The sequence below is a fragment of the Panicum hallii genome, chromosome 7, assembly GCF_002211085.1.
Source record: "Panicum hallii strain FIL2 chromosome 7, PHallii_v3.1, whole genome shotgun sequence".
Taxonomy (NCBI): domain Eukaryota; kingdom Viridiplantae; phylum Streptophyta; class Magnoliopsida; order Poales; family Poaceae; genus Panicum; species Panicum hallii.
In genome coordinates, this window is record NC_038048.1 from 34,633,274 (window position 1) to 34,657,041 (window position 23,768).

General features: G+C 43.1%; 1 protein-coding gene across 3 annotated transcripts; it reads right to left on the reverse strand.

Moving 5' to 3' along the window:
* Positions 1–3,812: 3,812 nt before the first annotated feature.
* On the reverse strand, positions 3,813–12,769 carry LOC112899578. 3 transcript variants are annotated; one of them, XM_025968097.1, is made up of 11 exons: positions 12,515–12,769; positions 12,320–12,375; positions 10,865–11,035; positions 10,704–10,778; positions 10,016–10,531; positions 8,655–9,071; positions 6,619–6,728; positions 6,465–6,514; positions 6,337–6,383; positions 4,375–4,669; positions 3,813–4,128 (listed from the first exon to the last, which is right to left on the reverse strand). In XM_025968097.1, exons 3-10 carry the CDS (start codon positions 11,024–11,026, stop codon positions 4,382–4,384), a joined length of 1,665 nt encoding a protein of 554 aa, XP_025823882.1. In that variant the 5' UTR covers positions 11,027–11,035; positions 12,320–12,375; positions 12,515–12,769; the 3' UTR covers positions 3,813–4,128; positions 4,375–4,381. The 3 variants fall into 3 exon arrangements, with proteins under 3 accessions (XP_025823882.1, XP_025823885.1, XP_025823883.1); XM_025968100.1 differs by having other exon boundaries at positions 12,320–12,410; positions 12,515–12,764; XM_025968098.1 differs by having other exon boundaries at positions 12,320–12,417; positions 12,515–12,764.
* Between the last annotated feature and the right edge of the window lie 10,999 nt (positions 12,770–23,768).

Sequence of the window (23,768 nt, forward strand, 5' to 3'; positions counted from 1 at the left end):
TAAACATAGCCATAGATATAAGACCTGTGTACTCTTTGGTTGTTAACCTAACCATCCACCTTTAGATTTATAGTGAACGCCTAAACGTACTTGTGTAAAATTAAATTTCCATGCTTCTGTGATCAGATCTCCATTTTATGAAGTTGTCACTGCACTTCTGAGCAAGGAGAATAACAGAAGCAGCAATAGAAATTGCTGAAACATGTTCCATTCCAAACCCACAAATTCAGAACTCTATTACGAATGGACTGTCTCACAGTTACGAATGTTCCTTATTGACGCTAAGGTTGTTTGCTGTGCATAATCAAAAAAGGACTCCACAGGTTCAGCGAGTGCTTTGTTAATTTATCTTACAGTAGAAAATGAAAAGAAAATTATGAACAAGTGGTAGCCAAATGATTGCGTCGGTAACCTAATAAGTAAAACTTTTTTTTAGAATCCATACTTGATGTTGGATGTTCTGACTTCTAATAATTCGTAGTGAGTCGAACAGATTTAGAATAGAATAAAAGTTTCTGAACTGAATGGGAGCAATTCAAATTGATTTGAACAAAGTCACGGTGATAGCATGTTTTTTTGGACCTGGATGGGTAGAGCACGATGTAGCCATGGGTGAAAGTGAAACCCTAGCCCGGGAGAGGCACAGAGGGAACCGAGTAGGGAGGTACACATGTACTATGTCATCTTCGTCTCCTACTTACTGTGCCTACCGAGCTTGAAGATGGCGTCCGAACATCGCCGATGGCTAGGAGTGAGAAGCAGATAAAGCTCCAGACTACCTTTGGACTTAGAATGACAAATTTTAGGGGGTTTTCCAAAAATGTACCATGAACAAGGGTTTCATTGCTGCGTGGAATTTTGTTCTTTGGGCCATCTGCAAATGTTTGAGGTTGAAATGTGACGGATCTAGGGACCCAGAGTCCCCAGTTGGCCCACTTCCCATCGACTGGTCCAAGGCCTCGCTTGGGACAGGTGCCCGTCCGTACGAAGCAACAAATTCATTTGGGCTGTCTCAGCCCACAACCCTAACTGACTCCTCAGTCGGGGCGACCAAGGCTCGTGTCCCTGACTGGCTCCTCAGCCGGGGCGGCAAAGGCCTGTGTCCCGGACTGGCTACTCAGTCGGGGTGACCAAGGCTCGTGTCCCCGACTGGCTACTCAGTTAGAGTGACCAAGGCTCGTGTCCCCGACTGGCTGCTCAGTCGGGGTGACCAAGACCCGTCTCCCTGACTGCAAAGTAGTCTGGGTCCAGGTACCTAGGGGTACCAGCGGGCCCACTTCTCGCTGGACAGCCCAAGGCCGCGCGTAGAACGAGCACCGGTCGATATCTCTAACTACTTCGACTACATCTACGACTACTTCCTGGTGACTACATCGACTACACCTTGATCGGCTACATCAAACAGGCTCAACTAGCAAAGTCGAGTAACAGCTCATCTGGTGCCTTCGGCACTGGCCCCGCCTCTAGCGATAACTTCATCTAGACTGCCTCGGCCCATAACCCCGACTACTCGGCCGGGATGACCAAGGCCCGCAACCCCGACTACTCAGTCGGGGTGACCAAGGCCCGTGTCCCTGACTGCAAAGCAGGCAAAGGCTGGATCCATACCTAGGCACTCAGTAGTGGGGGTTCCAATTGAGTTCCGCCCAACACGTGCCTGCGTCCTTGACTGGTGGGGTAGTCAGAAGGCCGGACTCAGCTTGCCAGCAGGCTCCGGGAGTAGGTGCGGAAGATAAGGATGGGCCTTGAGGTCGGCCAACCACCCCCTCCAAGGGGGTTACAGTCCTCTCTACGGTGGCAATAGGACGCCACTATTCTACCTGCCCGTCCTCGCAAAGGGATGGGCAGAACATCATCATGATATGCCGGAACGCCCCCGTCACGATGAAGTGACCGGGAGAGGCGCCAGGGACGGGGCGTGATAGCCATACCGTACCTATCGACGCCCCCGTGACCTTGACGGAGCATGACGCACAGGGATAAGACGAGACGGAACCCCACGACGTAGGATTTGGACGATGGTCGTCGCAGAGCTCCAACTAACAGGGTTGGTAGCCCCGACTGGTGAAGCGAGGAACTCTATCTCATTTGTTCTACCTTAGCACCCCTGTAAAGAAGACCTCGCTTGAACTACAAAAGTGAGGGCTACCCGCCTAGGAAAGGAGAGGACATCTGGAATCCAATCTCCCAGTCTCACGACTTCCACTCGGAAATTTGTAACTCCCCAACTCTCATGAGCACCTGGGCTCAAGCAATACATCCGACTGCTTTTCCCGACTGGACGTAGAGCATTCTGTTCGAACCAGTATAAATCTTGAGCTATTATGTGGTAGACCACATTCGAGCACGATGCACGATACACATCTTCAGTAGTTTTAGCTGCTGGCCATTTTCGGAACCGACGAACCCACGTAGATCACGTGCGTCTATGTTGGATCCGTCGGCTCACATAGCCTACGAGCACGGTAGCACCTGGAGGGGCTCTGTAGTACTGGATCCTTTGTCAGTGGAGCCAAATCTCAACCTATAAATAAGAATTTGAACCTTCCTTTGGGCCTCCATGTGCTTCATTGGGCTAGGGGTCGGTTTTCAGCCCAAAGAGCTAAGAATATACTCTTTAGATCGGACAGTTGTTCGGTCTGGTTTTTTTCTATGCCCCATTACGGCTTGCAGGTCGCAGAGTTGATTGGAGCCAGGCATGGGATACGACGTGAGACCCCTGTCCACTGACTCCACCAATCTGTAGCTTATAAATATATTCTAAGCTCAATTTTGAAATCCGTTTATTTCTTTCACATCATGTATATTTTTTCTTATTACATATTACAACTCAGACACTCACAATGCACGCACATTCATACCTATAAATACACATACACAAATCCTACCAATGCACGCACACTCATACCTATAAATACACATACACAAATCCTACCTCTATAAGCATCTTCGAAGACTGAGCTAGCAAATCCTCAAAATTGATGAAGTCACTACTGGCACCTCGCTGTCGATGGGAACTTCGCCTACCACTGAAAGCACGACACCGTTAAATCTTAAAAAAATTCGCTCTCACGAGGAGTCGAAACCAGAACCTAGGATGCTATTGAGAGTTGAAACCAGAACCTGAGGTGCTATTGAGGCTCTTAGGCTCTTGTAACCACTAGCCCTTTCACATCATGTATATTCTTTACATAGTCCCAACCTATATAATGTATATTATGATATATATGACTAATGTCTTATCCGCCATATCAACAAGATATTATATTTATTAAAGAAAAAAGTATATTTTCCTTCCTTGAGTATTACAAAAGCACAACATTAATCTCTTATATTCTAATTGGTGCAAATCAACCGCTTACCTAACTAAGCAGGTGCACTAATCATCCTCATCCCGGCTTAACAACAGTTTTGTACCATCTAAGGGTGTTTTAAGTCATATAAATATCTAACTAATCAATGCTTTTAGCCACATCATATGCCAAGTCAAAATCATAAAGCCTACCAAATTATTTAAATTGGATTTCATGCAAATCTTATACTACATGACAAAATCATATAAAATTTATTCTTTAATATTCTTCTCTCAGTGTTCTCCCCTCTTGGGGCTCTATCTCTTTAAAGTTTTTTCATTCGCGTTGGTATTGGTGGTTTTTTTTTATACTACATGACAAATCCACGTCCAAATGGCAAAGGTAAAAATCGACTAATCAGGAGACCATTGATGTGAAACTTAGAAAATCAAACACATCACCAAAATCAAGCAATTTAGGTGACACCGCAACAACATATATATAACGTCTATGCAATACTGTTACGCAAATTGTAGCTTGCATTCAGCAACTGATTATCAAACATTCATACCGTTAACGGTCTCTGCATGTTTCGTTCAGATCACTGTTCAAATGATACTAAAGTAGTAATAGTTGCATAACAGCCGTACAAATTCAACCAGGCCGTTACATATTTAACAGATCAGTCCATGACGCTAAGTAAGGCAACTCCATGAATAGTAAGCAAAAGAATTAGCAGCCCAGACAAGCCTAGTAATGTAACTTGATCATTCCTAGTCACCCGCAAGGCTGCAACAAAAGCAAATCTTACGAGTCCGAGATAACCTACAGGAACCTGTGCAAACAAAAACGAAAATATTAGGTGATTGGAGCACGAAAGGGATTATGCAAATGTAACTATGTATCAAAATGTGGTGAGTAAAAATTGGCACAGGTAGAAACAACTAGGAGGAATGAGATAAAATATTAATAAATCCAAGTGAGCCTCTAAAAATTATTAGGTGCATCAGCAAGTTTCTGTCCCCATGTTGTCTTTGTTGATGATAATAAATGAATTTGGACAAGAAAGCATATGGCGTACCATCCACTCATGCATTTCTGAACAGCTTCAGCAGTGGCAATGCAGCACTACAAAACATCCTTTTGGTTTGATGTTTACTAAATTGGTGAGCCCTTCCCAGCAGAACAAGTTTGGGATCCAGAATTGGTGAAGGTCGAAGGCCTGATTTATCCCAAAACTTTTCAAAATCGTGCATGTCCTCTAATCGGACAACCTTACAAGCTGTCCTGGCTTTCAGAACTGATCTCCAACATGGGAAAAAACTTTTCCGTATGTATTTGAGTTCCCATCCTCTAGGTGTCCTGTTTCTCACCACCTGTATCATAGTGCACAAGAAGTCCAAATGTTAGAAATCACATACAGAAACATTTCAGCATGAGCCGCCAGGCAGCAATAGCTTTGGTATATTACATGTTATCTGCATTGTCATTCAGTGGGATATCATGGTATAATTTAAGCAAGTAATATTCTTCTGGAGTGGGATATCATGTAACTAGTTCACAACTTCTCTTAATTCCCTATTCCAAGGAGCGCCTTCACTGGTCACAAAGGTTAAGTAAGTTCTGAATTTGAGAATTCATGAAAAGAAAGAGTTCATGTGATCTAAATAGATAGGCTGGTTTGTGTGGGTGTACATGCATAATTGAGAATAGATAAATTAGCGGCAACTACAAAGATACATTAAAAAATTTTCATGGTTATTTTCATAGGTTAGGAGTATTAATACAAAATTGATGTTAGAGATACAATTCTGCATGAAAAGTAATCATGAAGAATTTATATTGTATTTTTATGCATATGGCATCATATTATAAGTCATCTAGAAAAAATTGAAGTTAAAATTCCAATTGTAGGCGGAGAAAGAAAAAAGAAAAATATCAGTAGGGGGTAGATTTGACCAACTGAAATAGTTTGGGGAAGTAAGTTGAGCCTAAATTTTGTTCAGGGGGTTAAGCGGACAAAATGAATTTTTGAGGGGAGTAAAATAGACTTTTTCCTATTTAAAAACCCAGATAATTTGGCAGTGGAAGAGCCACAGGTTTAATGTAATTCTAGATATAAGACAGTTGGCCACTTTGCCCTGTCTGTTTTCACTGATCGAGTTGTCAGTCCAACAAAACTTGTTTCAGTGGTCTATGTAGGTTTAAGCTTGGAACCAGTCCTTCCCAGCAAAAGAAAACTAAATCAACTACACTAAACCAGAACATAGGCAACATAGCAACCGTTTTCATTTTCCACTCGAAATTGGTCTAGAAAGTAAAAAGAAAAAAAGAAAACCCCTTGTCAGACTGACAACTTGACCATGTGCAGTAATCTGAAAATAAATAAAGGTTATGAGTTAACTGACAGAAAAGGATCTGGTTGAGTTTCCAGCAAACTTCTCAACTTGCAGGGTTTCTTTGGTGTACTTTTAAGCAAAACAGAACACTAAAATGCCTAATAAAGTGGAACATACCGTACTTCACTAAGGCCCTGTTTGGATTGGAGGATTTTTAAAGGAAAAGTATAGGAATCGGAAAACGGAGGCCCTAACACGATTGCAAATACGTTAAGCTGCTCTCAACCACTTATCATCTAGAGAAACGATCTTGAAACTGCCATTGTGACCATAGAAAGCAACACATGCTTTGCTATAAGTTCTAGAGATTAGCTTATGGAACAATTTCCTCAGTTCCGAGCAGACTTATATCACCAGTAACCCAAACAGATGGTTAAATCGATAAGACTACAAAATATCATGCAAGTTATTAAATGGCAACAGTGTTAGTAACCCTACCCTAGTTTTAGGATCATATTTAGCTGTGGATAAACTGGACACAGTGATTTAACCAATAAAGTGTTTTCAAACAGGTAAAGATAATTACCTAAATTGAGGAATTTTTGGAGAATGTCATGGCAGATTCCAGTTCCCCAACATAAACTTAATAAGAGAAAGCAACCAAAAAGAGGGGATATCAACTTTGTCATGAGTAAAACCATTACCTTTATTGCTGAAGGTTGACAACCTTCCTTGACTGTAATCATATCCCCTGTTTTCCATCACAGAACGAATGGGGCTCATTTCGCAAATTTTGAGAGAGATATTTCAATTAACACAAGTACTGACATACCATGGTTATTAGGTGACTCTTTTTTGGACAATACATTCTCATAGGGGCAGCTTCAAGAACAAGTAGAACAAAGAAATGAATAGCATATTGATGGTGCAGTTGTATGTAAAATTATAATAATTGAAACAAAGCAAAAGGGGTGTAAAAATAGTACAGGTCTCCAATGTTGATGCTTGCTCTAGGCGGACAAAAACCACTATCTTTGAGAATAGATGAGACACGTTCGTGTACCTCGTCATGGGATACCTGCATGTTATGGGGCACCTGCACGCCATATTTAAGTTTTTTGAGACATGAGTGATTATGTTTTTGTGATGGGTCAGTGGGTAACGTGATGTTGAAGATGATGATGCAGCGATGAATCATAACCAATAGCAGCAGAGATGACAGAAAATTGGTATGCAGAAGTTTTCAAATGAAGGAAATCACAATGCCATACACATGTATTTTGGTTTAATAAAACTTTTTTAACTACATTGGATCCTTGTAGCATGTCAGAACAAGTCCTAAAAATATATTGGGTGTCCAGGTTCTTGTGAACTAATGAGGGCATAATTTAGGGGTCTAAGCACTAAAAACATGTAGAATCATATTATGCTACATATATGAAATCATTAAGTAATAACACAACCTTAACATCACTAGTAATCACCAAACATAGTTGCAACGCTTTTATATATTTTGACATGTTCATTAGAAAATAAATATTCCGTACTGATGAAGCACCGATGCTGGCTGTGGTGATAATGTCATCATATATCGAGTAAAAAAGTCCATAAACTTGTCACGATGTCATCTAGCTCCGGAAACTATTAAAGTGGAGATCCAAGACCATAAACTTGTTAAGTATGCCACTCGAGAACCAAATCTCCCAAATCATCATGTATTTGCCAATGTTTCATATTAATGTGGTAGTTCTCAAGGTGCGCCATATAGGAAGCTTCATGCTTACTAGGAAGATGTGGACCTCAAGTTGAACATTTAACAAGTTTAGGGTCTCAAATATGCATTGTTCAAGTTTAAGGACTTAGATGACACCAAGGGAAGTGTTCAAGGACTGCCAGTGCATTCTCTCATCTTTTATGGTATGCAAATCCACTACTATAAGATATAATCAAAATGGTAACTGTCCAACATAGCTACTGTACTTCATATATGTCATCATTTATAAGTAAGCATTCCAGATAGGCTATCAATGCACATGTGATCAACTAACAAACATAATAACATTGTGAATCAGGATGACTCCACTTTAGCAGTTTTGTTGTGCTCACTTAAAACAGGAATTATAGTATTTACTATACCGAATACACATCCACTGCATAAAGCAAATTAAGAATTTTAATAAAGTTGTTGTAGAAAATCAGTACAGACAAAATGTCAATGGAAACAAAGTAAATATGTCAAACTAACAAAAGAATGTGCACCAAATGGATCTTAACCATTCAACACTCCAAAAGAAATAAAAATCTAATTACCAGTATGGACACATGTACTAAAAAACTTATTTCCAATATATCAATGTAGTACTTCGAGGCTTGGCTATGTAGTGTAAAAAATAAAGTACATCAGCTTTAGATGATGAAAGACATTTCTAAGTCAGTAATTGACCGCCTGAAGGCCTTCTAAAGTAATTGGTGACAACTTCTCTGGATTCTCAGTGACACTAGTGGAGATAGGTTTTAGCTTCCAAGCACTTAGATCGATTAAGCAGTTAGTTTTAATTGAGAAGGCGGAGATGCAGTCTCCCTTTTGGTACAACTTAATACCCTGGTGGCATTAGCATTAACCTGAAGCTGAAATTCCCCAAAAAGGGCCTAAATATACCAGTTTATGCGAGTTATAGCTATTCCATTCAAACCATAAATAAACAACTTTATGCAAGTTATCCCGTTCAAACCAGTTTTTTGTAGCTTCCAAACTAATCTGAAATTATTGCTTAAACCTACAAGCGTCAAGGTGTTTTGTTCTTTCTATCAATGATTTGAGAAATTCCAGGATTTTTTGTTAATTAGGTTAATGCAGGAACACCAGTAGAGAAGGTGGAAGGCGCTCGCGAGCCCAGGGAACAATATGTCTGAGGCTCTGAGACATGTTTTTTCTGAAAAGTCTGTACTTGCTATACTGCTGCAAAGTACACACTTCGCAAAAAGACTAGAATTGTAACTACATATACAAACAAGTCAGTACCTCTGGATGTGATCGGATATATGCATCAAGGACTTCACCAGCTTTGATAACTGCACGAACAAGCAGTAATGCAGCACAAGTAAGCTTTTTCTCGATATCAAGCTCCTTATTTGTCTTTCTGTTTTGACCTGTCTGCACCGCCAAGTTAATTTTGTGGGTCATAATACGGTTTATGATAATAGAAAACCCATCTGGCTTGGTATTGCCTTTTTTCTTCCATGATGACTTAATGGAAAACCCATCTGGCTTGCTGTTGCCATTTTCCTTGCAGGATGGTCCCCCGCGGATATGTTCCTGAGCTGCCAAGAGCAAAACTGCAGTCTGAACAAGTTTTCCATCCTTTATGTAATTCCAGAGCTCATCAACAACATTATTAGTATTTTCTGCAAGCAGTCTAGTCGTATCCAAGAAGATTTTCTACAAAGACAACCAAAGGAACAAAATCAAAGGGTTTTAGAATTTGTACAACACCAGCACAAAATGCTGACTAACTTCAATAAATACTTCTGTATTCGAGTAAAACAAAATCAAATATTAAAATTTGCTGCGTCTACTGGAATTTGCTAACTCCTTCTCAACTAATCAAAAATGTGTCTCGATGCATGGACACATGCAAAAAATGACACACTACATATTCAATAAGTGGACACGTAAGAAAGTTCAATACTTAGGTCGTGGCATTAGTGGTTTGAGATAAGAGCTCCAATGCTCAATAACTTTTAGAGTTAATTGCATAATGCTCAACATAAAGGTGCCATAGTTTCAGAAAAAAATCCAAATAAAGCATGGTGTGTCACTTCATCCCCAAATAAACAAACCAAATTGTTCACTTTGCCAGTTTGCACCATCCCTAGCTTCCCGAAAGTTCTATTCCCACTTTGTTGGACCATGATCATGATAAACAAACACAAATTCTAAGTCTCATTAGTCATCTGCATACAAGTAAAAACTGACATGCCATCATTGTATGCTCATGAAAACATTTAAAATTGTTGTGCATTAGTCCAACATGATGACATGTAATACTCCAGTTGCCCCTAAACAACTAAATTGTCTCACAGTACCTAACTAGGGAGAGACAAACTTGATGCCACGCCCTAATCCACCACTGCCAACACTAAAAACTGGAGTAAGAGGGTGTAGGGGAGGGGCGGGGTGTGTTAGAGGGAAGGGTAGGGCAAGTGAAACAATTTGGCATGTATATACAGGGTCAAATGCCACAGCATGCTTTACGCATGTTTCTTTTCCATATCATGGCATCTTCATATGGGGCAGAGTGCAATTCACTCTTTACTTTTTATTTTTTTTTATGCTGCAAAAGTAACAATTCGAGCAGGGATGGATGTGAGTCTGTGACGCACCATCTCAGGTAGGCACAGCAGATGGATAAGCTTGCAGATATAGTTTAGAGTTGCCTGACTATCCTCCAGATCCTCATGGTTCGGAAATGCATTTTCCTCCAGATACTTATGCAGGCAAGTGTTCTCAACCGCAACATGGAGTGGAAGTAGGTCCCCAATGACTTCAGCTCCTGCAGTGCGTACATTTGCTGATGCACCATAACTGAAGAGCAACTTTACCATGTCGACAGAAAATATTTCAGCAGCTTGGTGGAGGGGGAAATATCCATAACGGTTCATGCAGTTGGGGTTGGCACGGAACCCAAAAAGCTCAGGTGCCTTGCCATCCAAGGCAACTTTAGCACATTGCAAAGCATTTTGCTTGACCATCTGAGTGAAGGTCACTGGGGTGATGATAAAACCCCATTTCATGCTGCCCCCCGCTTGACGGAATAAGCGAAGGAAGCGCCGCGCACTATCCTTTTCCAGTATGGGCAACAAGCGGGGAACTATACCATAGAAGGCATCATCCACTTCCTGGATTGACAAATTCACAATTGAAAAGGGTGGAAGATAGTCAACTATCTATTACAAGATATAACAAAATAAACAAAGTCTTCCTCTAACCATCACATGGCTACAAAGCAGAAAAGCTGAAATAGCCGAAAGATAAATACTTGGAATTCTACAAATGAAGATAGAAAGGAACCTGAGGAGTACGGTCCGGAATGATTATGTTGGTTCTTCTTGATGTAGCAATAATTTCCTTTATTTGATCATAGTACTGAGGGAGAAAATGTGTCAAAAGCCACAGCTAAGGAAAGAAAATAGAAAAAAGAGGAATACCATAAGTTTTGTTATTTAATCTACCTCATCAATCAACTGGGGATGGGACTTGGAGCCAAGATCAGGATGAGAAAGACAGTATTGAGGATAGGGAGGATTCCATGGGTCCCACTCATCCATGTCTGGTCCATAAACTACAACTTTATTAGAAGCCACCTTCACTTCCTCCGTGTGCGTTGTCTCCATTTCTGCAGCCTTTATCCCCATTATCACCGTTAGTCTAGCTGACACAACTTTACCCTCGAAAACATTTCAAATCAATTCCCCCTATTTTTTGTACTAGACAATATCTAGATCGAATGCTGGATTTCTCTAAAATACATTAAAAAATCACAAGATAGTCTGACAATATATATTTTAGGGACCATAACATAAACTTTGACCAATAATTACTTAGTTGCCCCTCATTCTCAAATGGTTAGTCAACTTCAAAATCTTGATCAATAAGTGCATAGCCTTTATGGTTCCTTGTTCCAGTAAAAGGATCATTTTGAAAAAATTTGATGCAGAAACAGTATTTGCAATTCAAAGCAATGGTTAAACACTGATATTGAAGACCGTGGTGAAAGATCGGAGCCCTAAACATTAATGATGTTTGTTTTACATCTCCAGATGTTAAAACAGGTGCAGATTAGTTCCCTAGGATGGTTTTGTGGGTACCTTTGGTCGCTTTGCTGCCATGTCACCCTACCCTCCACTTGGCAGCAGGCCTCTATATCAGTGGCTAAAGGAATTTCTTTAGCTTTTGTTTTATTACTTTGTGATATGTTAGCACAGGTGGCAATGCTAATATCATGCCCTAGTTGGTACAGCACAGAACCTAGACCATGGTAGTTAGGGTGAGGGATGTGAATTGAACTGTTTTAGTGTCTGGGTATGTAAGCAGTATTGAAGTTTTTGTGAAATTTTAAGCTCCATCAGGATTTGAGGGGCCAAGAATGTTTTTCGTTTTTACTCTAGGTGCCTGAGGCCTGAGAGGCTAAGAGTGATAACAATGCTGCCTATAACATGAGCCTAGCACATAAATTTGTTTCGCAGTCCAGACATGCCGGTTGAACCTATAATATCAGGACAATAGTAATACATGAATGAACATTACTCCTACGAAAACTGGAGACAGGTTAGCAACTACACATTGCAATCCAATCACAATAGGGTCAAGCATATAGGTTCAACGACAGAAACTGAGGCTAAATTAAAAGGATCTGAACTGCACTGATTTTTAGTAACAATCAGTCTCCCATTACCATTTTGAAGGCTAAACAAATTAGACATTGAATGGTTGCATGTGATTACCATCCCTTTGAGCGCGCAGTCAACAAAAGAGAACGCAGTAGGCTGGGAGTCGAAATACGATGGTAACAGCAACAAAAAAAACATACATACTAATTAATTTTTCTAGAGACATCCTTGGCAATTGCTAGACGGATTAAGAACCAGTCCGATCTAGGGAAGAAAGAGCAAGGGTTTAAGGAATACCTGGAATCCAACGGTGAGGTAGCTAGCGACCGGTCACCACGGGCTGCAACGAAGATCTAGAAGCAACAAAGCAGTAGATCTGAGAGATGACCTAAATCCTTCCAAATCAGAAGGAAAAAATGTTTATTTGACAGATCGATGAAAAAAAGTTAAATTCCGGACGTGTGAGTGCGCCGGTCGGCAGAAAAAAATTACCGGACTGCCGTGGATGGCGACGATAGAAGAGAGGAGAAAGAGGCAAAGATAGATGTCTAGAGAGAGATCGAAGAAGCTCTTGGCGCCGGGATATTCGAGGAGACGGTGGAGTGGGGAGGATACGGGGAAGAGGAAAGGAGAAGGGAAGAAGATATTTCTCTGCTCCTCTTCCTCCCCCTACGTGAAGGAGCACCGTCCTCGACGGGGCACGTGAGCACAAGATTACAAGAGGACAAGACTCGAGCCCGCGGTGGCAGCCCCGCTCCCCCGTTCTCTCCCAGCGACTTCATATTACTTTGTATTTTCCATCTGGTTTTTTATTTATCCTACAAACAATAAAAAATTTTAGAAACATTTTTTACATGCACATAGTCTCTACAACTAGAAAGAACGATAGAAAGGCATATGCCTTAAATCCACAGTTGAATCACACGCATTGATTAAGAAGGCGATTGAACGGAGGACCGAGATACGCCAGGACCAAGCTGACAGCATCCTAGGTGAATCCCACGCATTGATCAAGAAAGCGGCGGAACGGAGGACCCGAGACAATTCAGGACCAGGCTGACCGGCCTAGTCAAGGTCGGCCGGCCTTGCAACTGAAGAAATGATGGTCGGTGAAACCAAAACCACTACGAGAATTTGATCAGAGTGTCCACGCCAAAAGCGGTGACAAGTGGCAACAATTCCGGGCCGGTCGACCTCCCACTGGAGCGCCACGTGCCCCCCTTTGGCTGGCAGTTGCCTTAACCGCCATACCTACTTACAAGCTACGCAACCGTCCTTGAAGAGCTATAAATAGTGTCACATTGGTATTTCTTAGCGTTCACAGAATAATCCACAAGCGCACGGAGATATTGTTGTAGCACTTCACTCGTGAGTATTTAAGGGTATCGTATTTCCACGGGGAACGGAGGTATTGACCTTCTAACTGGTTCATCCAAGGACACAAGAGTAAGATTAAAGTATGCGAGGATAGAGAGGATTCCTACGGTTTTATTAGTAAAGATAAGCTCAACCTCTACTTCTTACTTCGGGCATCAAACTTACTTCGGGCATCAAACTGATCCTGGTCGACCATGGATATCCGGCCATTAACTCTACTCTAAACTATTGGTATTTCTTAACGTCACGAATAAATCCGCAAGCACACGAAATATCATTGTAGCCTTCACCTAGGAGTATTCCAGGGTATCATATCCACTGAGGAACGTGTGTATACTACCTAAGGCCAAAATTCATCCAAAGACACCACACCGATGAGAGGAAGAGATAGAGAGGATTACTAAGGCTAAGAATCAGAGGTAAGATAGAACTATCCTAAGTTTTTACTTCGGACTACTGGCTTCTACCAGGATAAGACCTGGTAGCTCCAGTACTACGGCACTAGGATATACCCAAACGGAGAGGTGTTGCCTTTGATTGAGAATGTGTTTCCGTACGCCCTTTGATCCATGGGAAGCTACACGGTGCGCTCTGATTGGTCGACGCCTTTTGCCTTGGATTCAAGCTTGCTCTTACCTTGCATTTTTAGCTTAAAATCACCTACACACAAAAATAGACCAACACCTGTGGAATTCATTAGATAACGACCCTATTCTAATGTTAGCCCATGCTCTTATTCCATTTTTATGCCAGATTTGACAGTCAAAATTGGTTCGTAATGAGCATCAACACAAACCCAAATATGGGGGATTTCACAAACCACGTCCTAGAACATGGCAGACGGACAGGGCTGTCACCACCTACCCCCTACCCTGCAACATCATGGGGCTTGCGGCATACAAAGGCAACCTAAAGTCTAGACACCACATCTATGCTGTCGATTACTACTCTAGCATTGATCAGGGTTTATTCATCTCTATCAGGGCCCTGTACTAGAGTATCTATCACAAGAACGGACGATGATCCCGTAAACAAGTAAAGAATAGAACTTACTCAATCCAAAGACTCACCACCATGGGAGATACGAATATTTACTTAAGAGAGGAAGCATCCGTCGAGGTACAAAGGCCGGGGAAGAGTGCCGACAAGCCGGCACTTCCCCCGAACTACCCCTCACTCTCTCCCTATTTTCTAAGCACTACGGAGATAGGGCTTCACCTTGGAGTGGAGCTCTTCTCTTCTCTTATTGTGTGTCTTGAATGGGAGGCTCTCCTCCTCCTTATATAGTCCTCCAAGGTCGGTTTCTGGTGGAATTATACATGGAAACCTTGTGAACCGCCTTGGGGAGAGCGTGGGGGATCTTTCCGCCAAAACTGAGCGAGACAGGAGGCCGTCCAGGTTTGGGTGACCCTGGGGTTGGCCGACCCATGGACGCCACCTCTCGCGCCGCCTTTCGTCTGGGACACTGCCAGGTGGGTCCCCAAGTAGGTACAGGGTGGTTGGCGGTAAGTTTAGACGGTTTTCTCCTATTTGTGGGCCCTTCAATCTGTGTGCCAGCCTCTGATTGATCGGAGGTGTCTTTCTTAGCTTTGTGGACCCTCCAATTCTCGTGCTCGCATGCTCTGAAATGTACTTTTCCCTTTGTTTGAGCACGGTTTTCCTCCGTATGCAGACATGGTCACCTATAAACAATGATTCACCAAAACTTGTGGAAATGATTAGTGATAAACTCTTATATCTAATTTCGTGTTTGTTTTGTCACTGTTCTTTATAGGGGTTGACGGTCAGATTTGGTACTTAAGGACCATCAACATGCCCATACCTCCACTCTAACACACACCGTTTGGAGAGAAGAAGAGTCTCAAGAAGATATTGCTGATCCTTAGAGTAGAATAGGGAGAATGCGAGGTGAGAATCCTGAGGCGAGAGTTCTTTGGCTCATCTCCAACTTTGTAGCATTGGAGGAATGAAGCATATTTGAAGTGAATTTCCTCATCTCTTGTCGATATCTCACTAGTCTTTCTATTTACTTTAGTTATTTGTCTACTTACTTCCTTTGATCTGTGGGATCCCTTGACAGTGTAAGTAGCAAGTTCTACTTATTTGTGTGTGCTCTTTACCTTGCCGGGAGGCAGGAGTATGTGACCCGATAGTTTAGGCGTGGTGCTTAGACTTGGTTAGTGTTGACAGTCGTTGAGTACCAATTTTGACCATCAAATCCTACATAAAAATGGAAGAAAAGCATGGGCTAACATGGTTGTTATCTAACGGATTCCACGGATGTTGGTCTAAAAATATGTGCAGGTGAATTTGGACATAAAATGAGAGAAAACACACCCTTTGATCTAAGGAGACAAACCCCGACCAACCAGAGAGAAGCACACAAATCCATGAGCCTATAAACAGGACCAAAACCACCTCAATTCTGCATGACTCACCTGTAACTGCCTTAAGGGCCCACTTACCAGTCTCCCAAACAAAGTCGGTGGCGAGAGGCGGTGGCCAGGGTTTGGCTGAACCGATGCTTCAACCGAACTGGCCCTGGCCCCCTTATCTGTTGCTTCCACGTGGCTGCCTCTGGTGACTTCTAGAAGTCAGTTTTGCATGCTTCAACAGGATTACCTGCCAGGAACCGCCTCATTCACCCCTATAAATACTAAAGGGGGGCTCCTAAGTGAGACACAGAGCTCACACTTCTCTCTTGTGTTTACACTCTCATACTTGAGCTTTAGGCTCACCTTAGAGGCTTAGTGCTGCCTAGGTAGTGCTTAGAAAATAGGGAGAGAGTGAGGGGAAGTCGGGGAGGTGCCGAGTTTGTTGACCCTCGGCGCTTTCCTCCAGCTTGTATCTCGACGGATACTTATCAATCATAGTAAGTATTTGTGATTTCTTTTGTGCTTTAGTGTCTTACTTAAGATTAGTCTAGTTCGATAGCTGTTTACAGGATCAATCATTCACTAGTTTAGTGGGTACTCTAGTCTAAGGCTCCTAATAGAGACGGATGCCCTTGAACAATTGTAGAGTTAGTAAAAGACGGTGTAGATGAGGTAGGTAGAAGGTGGGGACAGCCCTGTCTACTTAGCGTAATCCTCCCCCTTTTGGTATATTTCAGTGCCGTATTATTGGAGCAACCATGTTTTATCCAGGAAGAAGATAGTAGCTTGAAGTAAACAATTAGGATAGTTCTATCCTATCTTAGATTCTAGCCTTAGAAATCCTCTCTGCCCCTTCCCTCTATCCAGTATGGTGTCCTCGGATGAATCTGAGCCTTAGATAATATACTCACATTTTCCAGTGGAATACAATACCCTGAAATACTCCTGAGTGAATGTGACAGTTCATGTACTTGTAAGCTAGGCACATTATCTGTTAGTGTGAAGTATGTGCTTGTTAGTGTAAAGTTTGTGTGTGTTTGTGTGAAGCTTTTGAAAATTTAAAGTGCAAGTAAAAAGGGTATTTTTGTAATTATAGCAAAATCTAGGGTTGTTTTTGCAAAATGTATTAGATGAAAAGTAATTTCAGAATAAGTGAAGGGTGGTTTTGCAAACATGTTTTTCTTATTGTAAGAATTATATATTTATCCAAAAGTTTCATTTGAATGTATGTGTTGAAGTGTGTAAAAATTTTGGGTAAAGTTGTGAAAATAAGGGTATTTACGTAATTTTATAAAAGTACAAGTCCTTTTATGCAAGTATTTGAATTACAAAAGTAACTTTCAAAGTTACTCAGGACTAAAGTGTAAAAGGTGCAAGTCATTATGACATGTCTATCCAATCATTATGACGTATCTATCCTGTCATCATGACGTGTCATAAATACTTGCATTTAAGTCCTAAACATTATGATATTACACTCTTTAGGACAAAAGTAATTCAAATCCAACTTTTGTTCAAAATTTAACGTGTAAAGATATACATTTTGAGTTTTTGAACTTGGGCCCTAAAGCAATGTTGTAGAGTTTGAAAAACTCTCCAACTTTCGTTTTGGGCATTCCTTCATTAGGATTTTAGATTGATGAGAAATTTATGCTTTACAGAAAAGTCCCTGCAATTTTCTAGATTGCGCATAAGTCCTTGGGGAATTCCATCTGTCCTTCTTCTCTGCTCTTCCTTATCCTGGCGCCTTCTTTTTCTTCCCCACCGGCGGCAGCTCCATCCAAATGCCTCTTTTCTTCCTCTCTCCCTCTCCTCCACCAGGCAGCGGCGCCGGGCTCGGGCAGGAGCGGCGGCCGCAGTAGGCAGAGCGGCGCCGGGCGAGCGCAGGCGTGCGCGAGCCGGTGCGGCGCGGCTCGGGCGGTGCAAGCGCAGGCGCGCGGGCGCTGGCGGCGGGCGGCTGCGGCTCGCGAGCGGAGGCGCGGCGCGCAGGCGGCTGCGGCTCGTAGGCGGAGCACGCTGGCGCGCTGGGCGGCTGGCGGAGTAGCGGCGGCTCAGGCGGGCGGCTGCGGCGCAAGCAGGCGCGGGCGCTGGGCAGGCGTGTGCGCGGAGGGCCTAGGAGCAGAGCGCCGCAGGCAGGCTGGTGCAGCGCGACGCGAGACTGACGGCCGACTCAGCTCGTTTCCGCAGGCGTGTGCGCGTGCAAGGTAACAGGCCACGCGCGAGCAGATCAAGAGCCATGAGTGCCTGAGCAGAGGAAGTTCAACCCGTGTGCAGGAAAACCCTGAGGGTCGCGAAGGAATCAGCATAGTGAACCAATCCGGCCCTATCGGCTTCTTCCGTGAGTCCTCGACATCTAGCAACTCCTATTCCTCGCCGATCGTCCGAGCAAGACCACAACACCTCAAGAAAGCTCGTGAACCCTCTTATCGAGCCTCTTCGGATCCCTTCGCCAGAACATCATCGCCGTGGCAAAGTCGACTATCGTCGCCACGGATCACCGTGAGGAATACCCCTCCGGTCACTCTTCACCCACTGCAATTCCCGGCAAGCTTCTTCATCACCCACGGAATCTCGTCACCGTCGAGTACTTCTCATCGCCGATTCCGTTCGTCGCGGGAATTCATTTTCCGCCCATTCTTCTCCACAACCAAGGCTACTCCAAGGTTTGCCCTGACCTACTGAATCTTCCTAATGCCGGCGACTCATTTGCCGGAATATCGTCGTTATCTTCCTGTTCTCTGTTTTACCTGACCAGGGACTTGAATGCTTTGATTTAGAAAGTTCTAGGGTATTCTCTGTAAAACTTCCAGAGCTTTCTTTATTTCAAATCAGTGAACTTCTACATTTCATAGAATTTCGTAAGAAGTTCATAAAAATACAAAATCAGTTTTGTTTAAATCCTTAGGTGAAAATCTACAAGTTTTCTGTTGTGATCTTGAGTGAAAGTCTTTGATTCGTGATCTAGGATAAATAGTAGGAAATGAATGCTTTACTGTAGTTACTGGTACCTTATATGTTAAGCATGAGTTGTAGCTGAAAGGTAGATCATAGGATGTATGTCTTAAGTAGAGATGTGTGATATCTAGTTAGTCTTTTCACGCGAGAGCTCATATCCCTACCATCAAGACGTTATCCTTGTCTTGATTGCAATCTCCTTAAGGTCCTTTTCATATAAGGATCCTTGTTAGTCCGTGTGAATCTGCTGCTTAGCTTATACATCTCTGCAGCTATGCTTCGGCGTCGGCTATCAGCTCAGCCACTAATCATCCGTTTCCATTGCGTCTATGATGTTTCTGTGTAACCGCTGTCAGCCGATGCGTTTCTTTTTATATGCTTCTACCATCGGCTGGTTAGCTAATATGGTTGCTATCTTCCTCATATCGGCTACTGCCGATACAATTCTTTTGTTCTGTCCTACATCGGCTGCACATAGTCGATGTATCGGAGATATACACATGATCTTAAGATTCTTGCTATCGACCGATCCAAGCCGATTCTAGTTGCTCTCCATATCAGTCAAATATGACCGATCAATCTTTAGTTTTCCCATCCTTATCCACACACTTCTATCAGCCGATTTATCAACTGAGAAATCGGCTATATACCAATCGGTCACCTACCCTCAACCACACTCCAGTCGGCTATACGGCACTCAATTGTTGTGCTGAGGTAATCAAGCCGATACAAGCACCTGTAGTTACCTAGGGTAACACTCAAGCACATATCGGCTAGCGTGCCGATACACTGATCGACTAGCTATACCGATCCACAGATCAGCTAGTTTCACTGATGCACCGATCGACTATACCGATGCGCACAGCGATCGGTTAAGAACGTCGATGCTCACACAAATCGATTCAGCCACAACCGATATAAGCCACACAAATCGGCTTCACAAGCCAAGGCGCACATTAATAGATCGGCAAAATAGCACATCGGACAAGCTTCTATTAGGCACGGTCGATACAACACATCCAATTGGCTAGACAAAAACATGCTCTGATCGGCAGGCTCCTTCCTTCTCCTATCCCTGAAGCACCGTACCTTTAACATCCCTATCCATATCGGCCGATTTGACCTAAAGTGAACTCAAATCGGCTAATCTCTTCTGCTCGTGTATAGAGACTACTTCTGCCAATTTCTCTTTCAAACGGAAATCAGCCGATTTCCTAAGGCAAAGTAGATAGCTCCCTCCTTTGCCGATTCCATCGGCTAAACCCTGTTGTTTCCGATCCGCTCTCTTGTAATCTTCAACTAATAGCCGATTCTAATTAGTTGTCCACCTAAAGCTTTACCTAAGTTTAGTTCAGATCTTTCTGGTTGTTATGTGAGTAGTATGTTAAAGGAGTGTTGGATTGCAACGTTATCGTGAATTAAGATAGTTTTATGTGCACATTTTGAATGTAATGTTGCATTGCATGTAGATACGACTACTTCCGCATACGGTATCTACGAGATCTCCCAGGAGTCTGCAGAGGACATCTCTGAAGACCAAGTGAACGTCACCAAGGGATTATCTGAAGCCCCGAACCAAAGTTCGGAAGATAATAATACTAACATCCCTGACTTCAGCCCCACCAGTAAAGGCAAGCCCCGGACATATCCCACTACTTTATTTACACAACAATCTATGTCTATTTATCTATACTTATGCATTAAGTCTAGGAATTGTAATGAAACCCTAGATGCATGGATACGAGGAATCCAATGTATTGTGCCCGAGTCCTTATCGGATAGATGCTCTGCTAATAGGACCGGTAGAAGTCGGGTGATTTCCTGTCACTCGCGCGATATAGGAGTTGAATGTTTACTTTTCTGTAATCACTATAAGGATCATGGAAGAGGATCATGTGCAGTGACATGACCTGGAAGTTTGCCCCGTCTGTGTTGATAAAAGTTGATAAGGTCGAAGTGTGTGGTAGTGGTGGCTAAGCGTTTGAAAGTACTAACCACATACCGCGAAATATGGTAAGTGGTAAGCCTAGTAACCAATCGGCCCGGCAAGTGGACATACTGACCACCACATGTATTTGGTTCTTTTGGTTACTTGATTCGACGTGTGGGAATATGTGTTGCAAGGGCAACCAGGAGTACGGGTTTTGTAGTCGCACTACAGACGTACGTCCTGCACATATAGGGTGTGCGTATGGTCCTGCAGTCGCTTGTGGTGGCCCTGTCCACAACCCGGAATGAAAGGCAAACGGTTGCTTCGGAACAATCGTGAATGTTCCAAGCGTGTGAGTTAGGTTTACCTTGCAAGGTTGAATTTTGATTCAGGAATCGTCCGCCTCTCACGATGAATGAGACTGCTTATCACTTTTACCACATAGAGTAAGAAGTGTAACTAATGATGGAACAATCTTGATGGATGATAATCTCTATCTTGCTTGCTTAGTGTAGGTGCTAACCTAGAATGGATAATCAACTAGAACGTGAAAGCTAAAATTTGAAAGTAGTTCATACTCTTTGTTGCTTTTCAGCTGAAAATAAACCCAGAACCCTTGAAATGCCTTCATGAGTCTAGTTACGGGCAAAGTATACCCAAACCCGGGTAAGCCTTGCTGAGTATTAGTATACTCAGCCTTGCTAGTTATATATTTTTCAGGTAATGCCTTTAAAGACTCTACTCTTCCCCTGTCTTGGCCCTGTGCTCTTCCAGAGGATTGGTCCGTGGAATGGGATCCGTCCCCGGCCAATGCTGATGATGCCGAGTGATGTCGTGCCCGGGCTTAGCATGGCATCCGTCTTGACGACGTGTTAGGAATCGTCGCGTATGTTTTCCGCTGCTAAGAACCTTAACTTTAACAGTTTGTAATGTTTTCTCTAGATTTGAAACTTCGTACTGCTTTTAGAACTCTTGTAATGTAATTCCCTGTGATGTAAAATATGATGGTGACTGTATCTCTGGACTCACCTTCGTGTGAGGTAACCTTATTTGATCCTGTGTATCGGTGGTTTATCGGGACGTTACCCGACAGGCCAAGGGATTATACCGTTTGAAGCACGTTGGAGCCCTTGGGAGTGAACTCGCGTACTTGAGCCGGTATAATTCAGGTTGGTTCTGCCACAGTGAAAGCTACAATGGTATCTGTATGCTTGCAGATTTATTTGTGATCATTAAAATACCCAACAAGCTTTCTAGCGCCGTTGCCGGGGAATGGTAGCTATATTATCTTCGGACAGTTCATCCTCGTATCCTTTTACTTTCCTTTGACTCTATCTCCACCCCCACTATCCATGGAGCAGCTATCCATCCAACAGCTCTCCACTCCTAAGAACGAGTTCTATGAGCCACCATCATCTTCCTCATCTAGCTATGAACTCCGCCCTAGCTTTATAGCCATGGCTCAAAATCGACCCTTCTCTGGAGGAATCAATGAAGATCCCTATGATCATTTGGAGGAATTCGAGGAACTGTGTTCAGGCTTGGTAATCCCAGGCATGACACGGGAAACCTTGCAGTGAAAATTGTTTTCTTTCTCTCTCATAGAGAGGGCGATGCATTGGTACACCCGCATGATAGAAAAATGAGCGGTGATTGGAAAGAACTTCGAGTTGACTTTTATTACTCGTTCTCCGTTACAAAACGCATAGACTCCCTACCGATGATATCCTCGGCTTTGAGCAATTAGAGAAGGAGTCCATAGGTGCAGCGTGGGCTATATTCTTACACCTTTTGGCATCTAGCCCAGACTTGTATATACCCGATAATGTTTCATTGAACATCTTTTACTCGTGTTTTGACATAAAATCTGGGCTAGACCTTGACGACTCCGTCAGAGGGTTGTTTGCACTATTGATGGTCCTTAAGTGTGAAATCAAACCGTCATTTATACTCATGACTAAAGGAAAACCATACACCTTACTCACAGATTTTATTTAAAATAACCTAGTTCCATATGTAGTGGCCAATAAGTGATTTCCGGTACATAATTATGAAACAAGAGGAAAACAAGCAGAAGACGCAGAAGATCCCGCGTTGCGTCACACTTACAAAGAGAGCCCACCTACAGAGCAAACCGTCTTGCCATGGAACAAATCACCGAAGATCAGCACAAGGGCCCACAGGACAGCTCACTAGACGAAGGCGGAGGCCAGGGGGCCCACCAGGGGGTCGGCTGACCCTGGCCGGGAGCCCGTCCCGATAGACTTTGGCTGAGGATTCGTTCTTATCATCCCAAGGTCAGTTGCCAAGGTTTCCATACAAAAGATGGCAGGAACCGACTTCTCGAGCTATAAAAGGAGGAGGAGCCCTCTCATTCAACACACATCACTTGGAGAAGAGAAGAGTAGAGGGACTCCACCCTTTTAGTGCTACTTTGTAGAGTAGGTTAGGGAGTGCGTGGAGGAGAAGTTTAAGAGGAGAGCCGGAGTTGTCAGCCTCCCTCTACTTGTACCACGGTGGATACGAGCCTCTTTTGGGTAAGTATCCGGGTTCGTCTATGGTGGTGAGTACTTATCAAGGTTAAGTTCTAGTTATCATTCGCTTGCGGGATCATTGTCCATCCTCGGATGGTTGCTTCTAGACTAAGGACTTGAGTCTTAAGACGGAGTCTGGCCGGGGTTAGAAGTAGTAATCTATAGCATAGACATGGTATCTAGGCTCGAAGTTATCTTTGCTTGCTACCCTTTCCCACGGTCTGTCGGGGTAGGCGGCAGGTGGTGACAGTCATGTCCATCCTTCATAGTGTTCCACATTCGGATTAGGCGTAGAGCAAATAGACAGGGGTATTTCTTAACGTTCACAGATCGAATTCGCAAGCGCATGGATATACCGCTGTAGCACTTCACCCGGAGAGTATTCAGGATATCGTATATTTCTCAGGGAATGGAGGTGTAACAATCTCTAACTAGTTTACCAAAAAAAAAGGAAGAGATAGGATGGTACTGAGGTATTACCCATGTTGACGCAAAAAATGACGATCGGCTTCCTACGTGACCCAACACGAGGATCTAGGAGATTTGCTTTCCTCCGGCGTAGGCTCCAAGATAGT

Excerpts from the sequence above, each read along its gene's own strand:
- LOC112899578 (XM_025968097.1), bottom strand. The coding sequence starts at position 11,026 with ATGGAGACAACGCACACGGAGGAAGTGAAGGTGGCTTCTAATAAAGTT. Across the intron at positions 10,779-10,864 it reads ATCCCCAGTTGATTGATGAG|TACTATGATCAAATAAAGGA; the intron begins GTAGATTAAATA and ends TTTCTCCCTCAG. Across the intron at positions 9,072-10,015 it reads TGCTGTGCCTACCTGAGATG|AAAATCTTCTTGGATACGAC; the intron begins GTGCGTCACAGA and ends TTGTCTTTGTAG.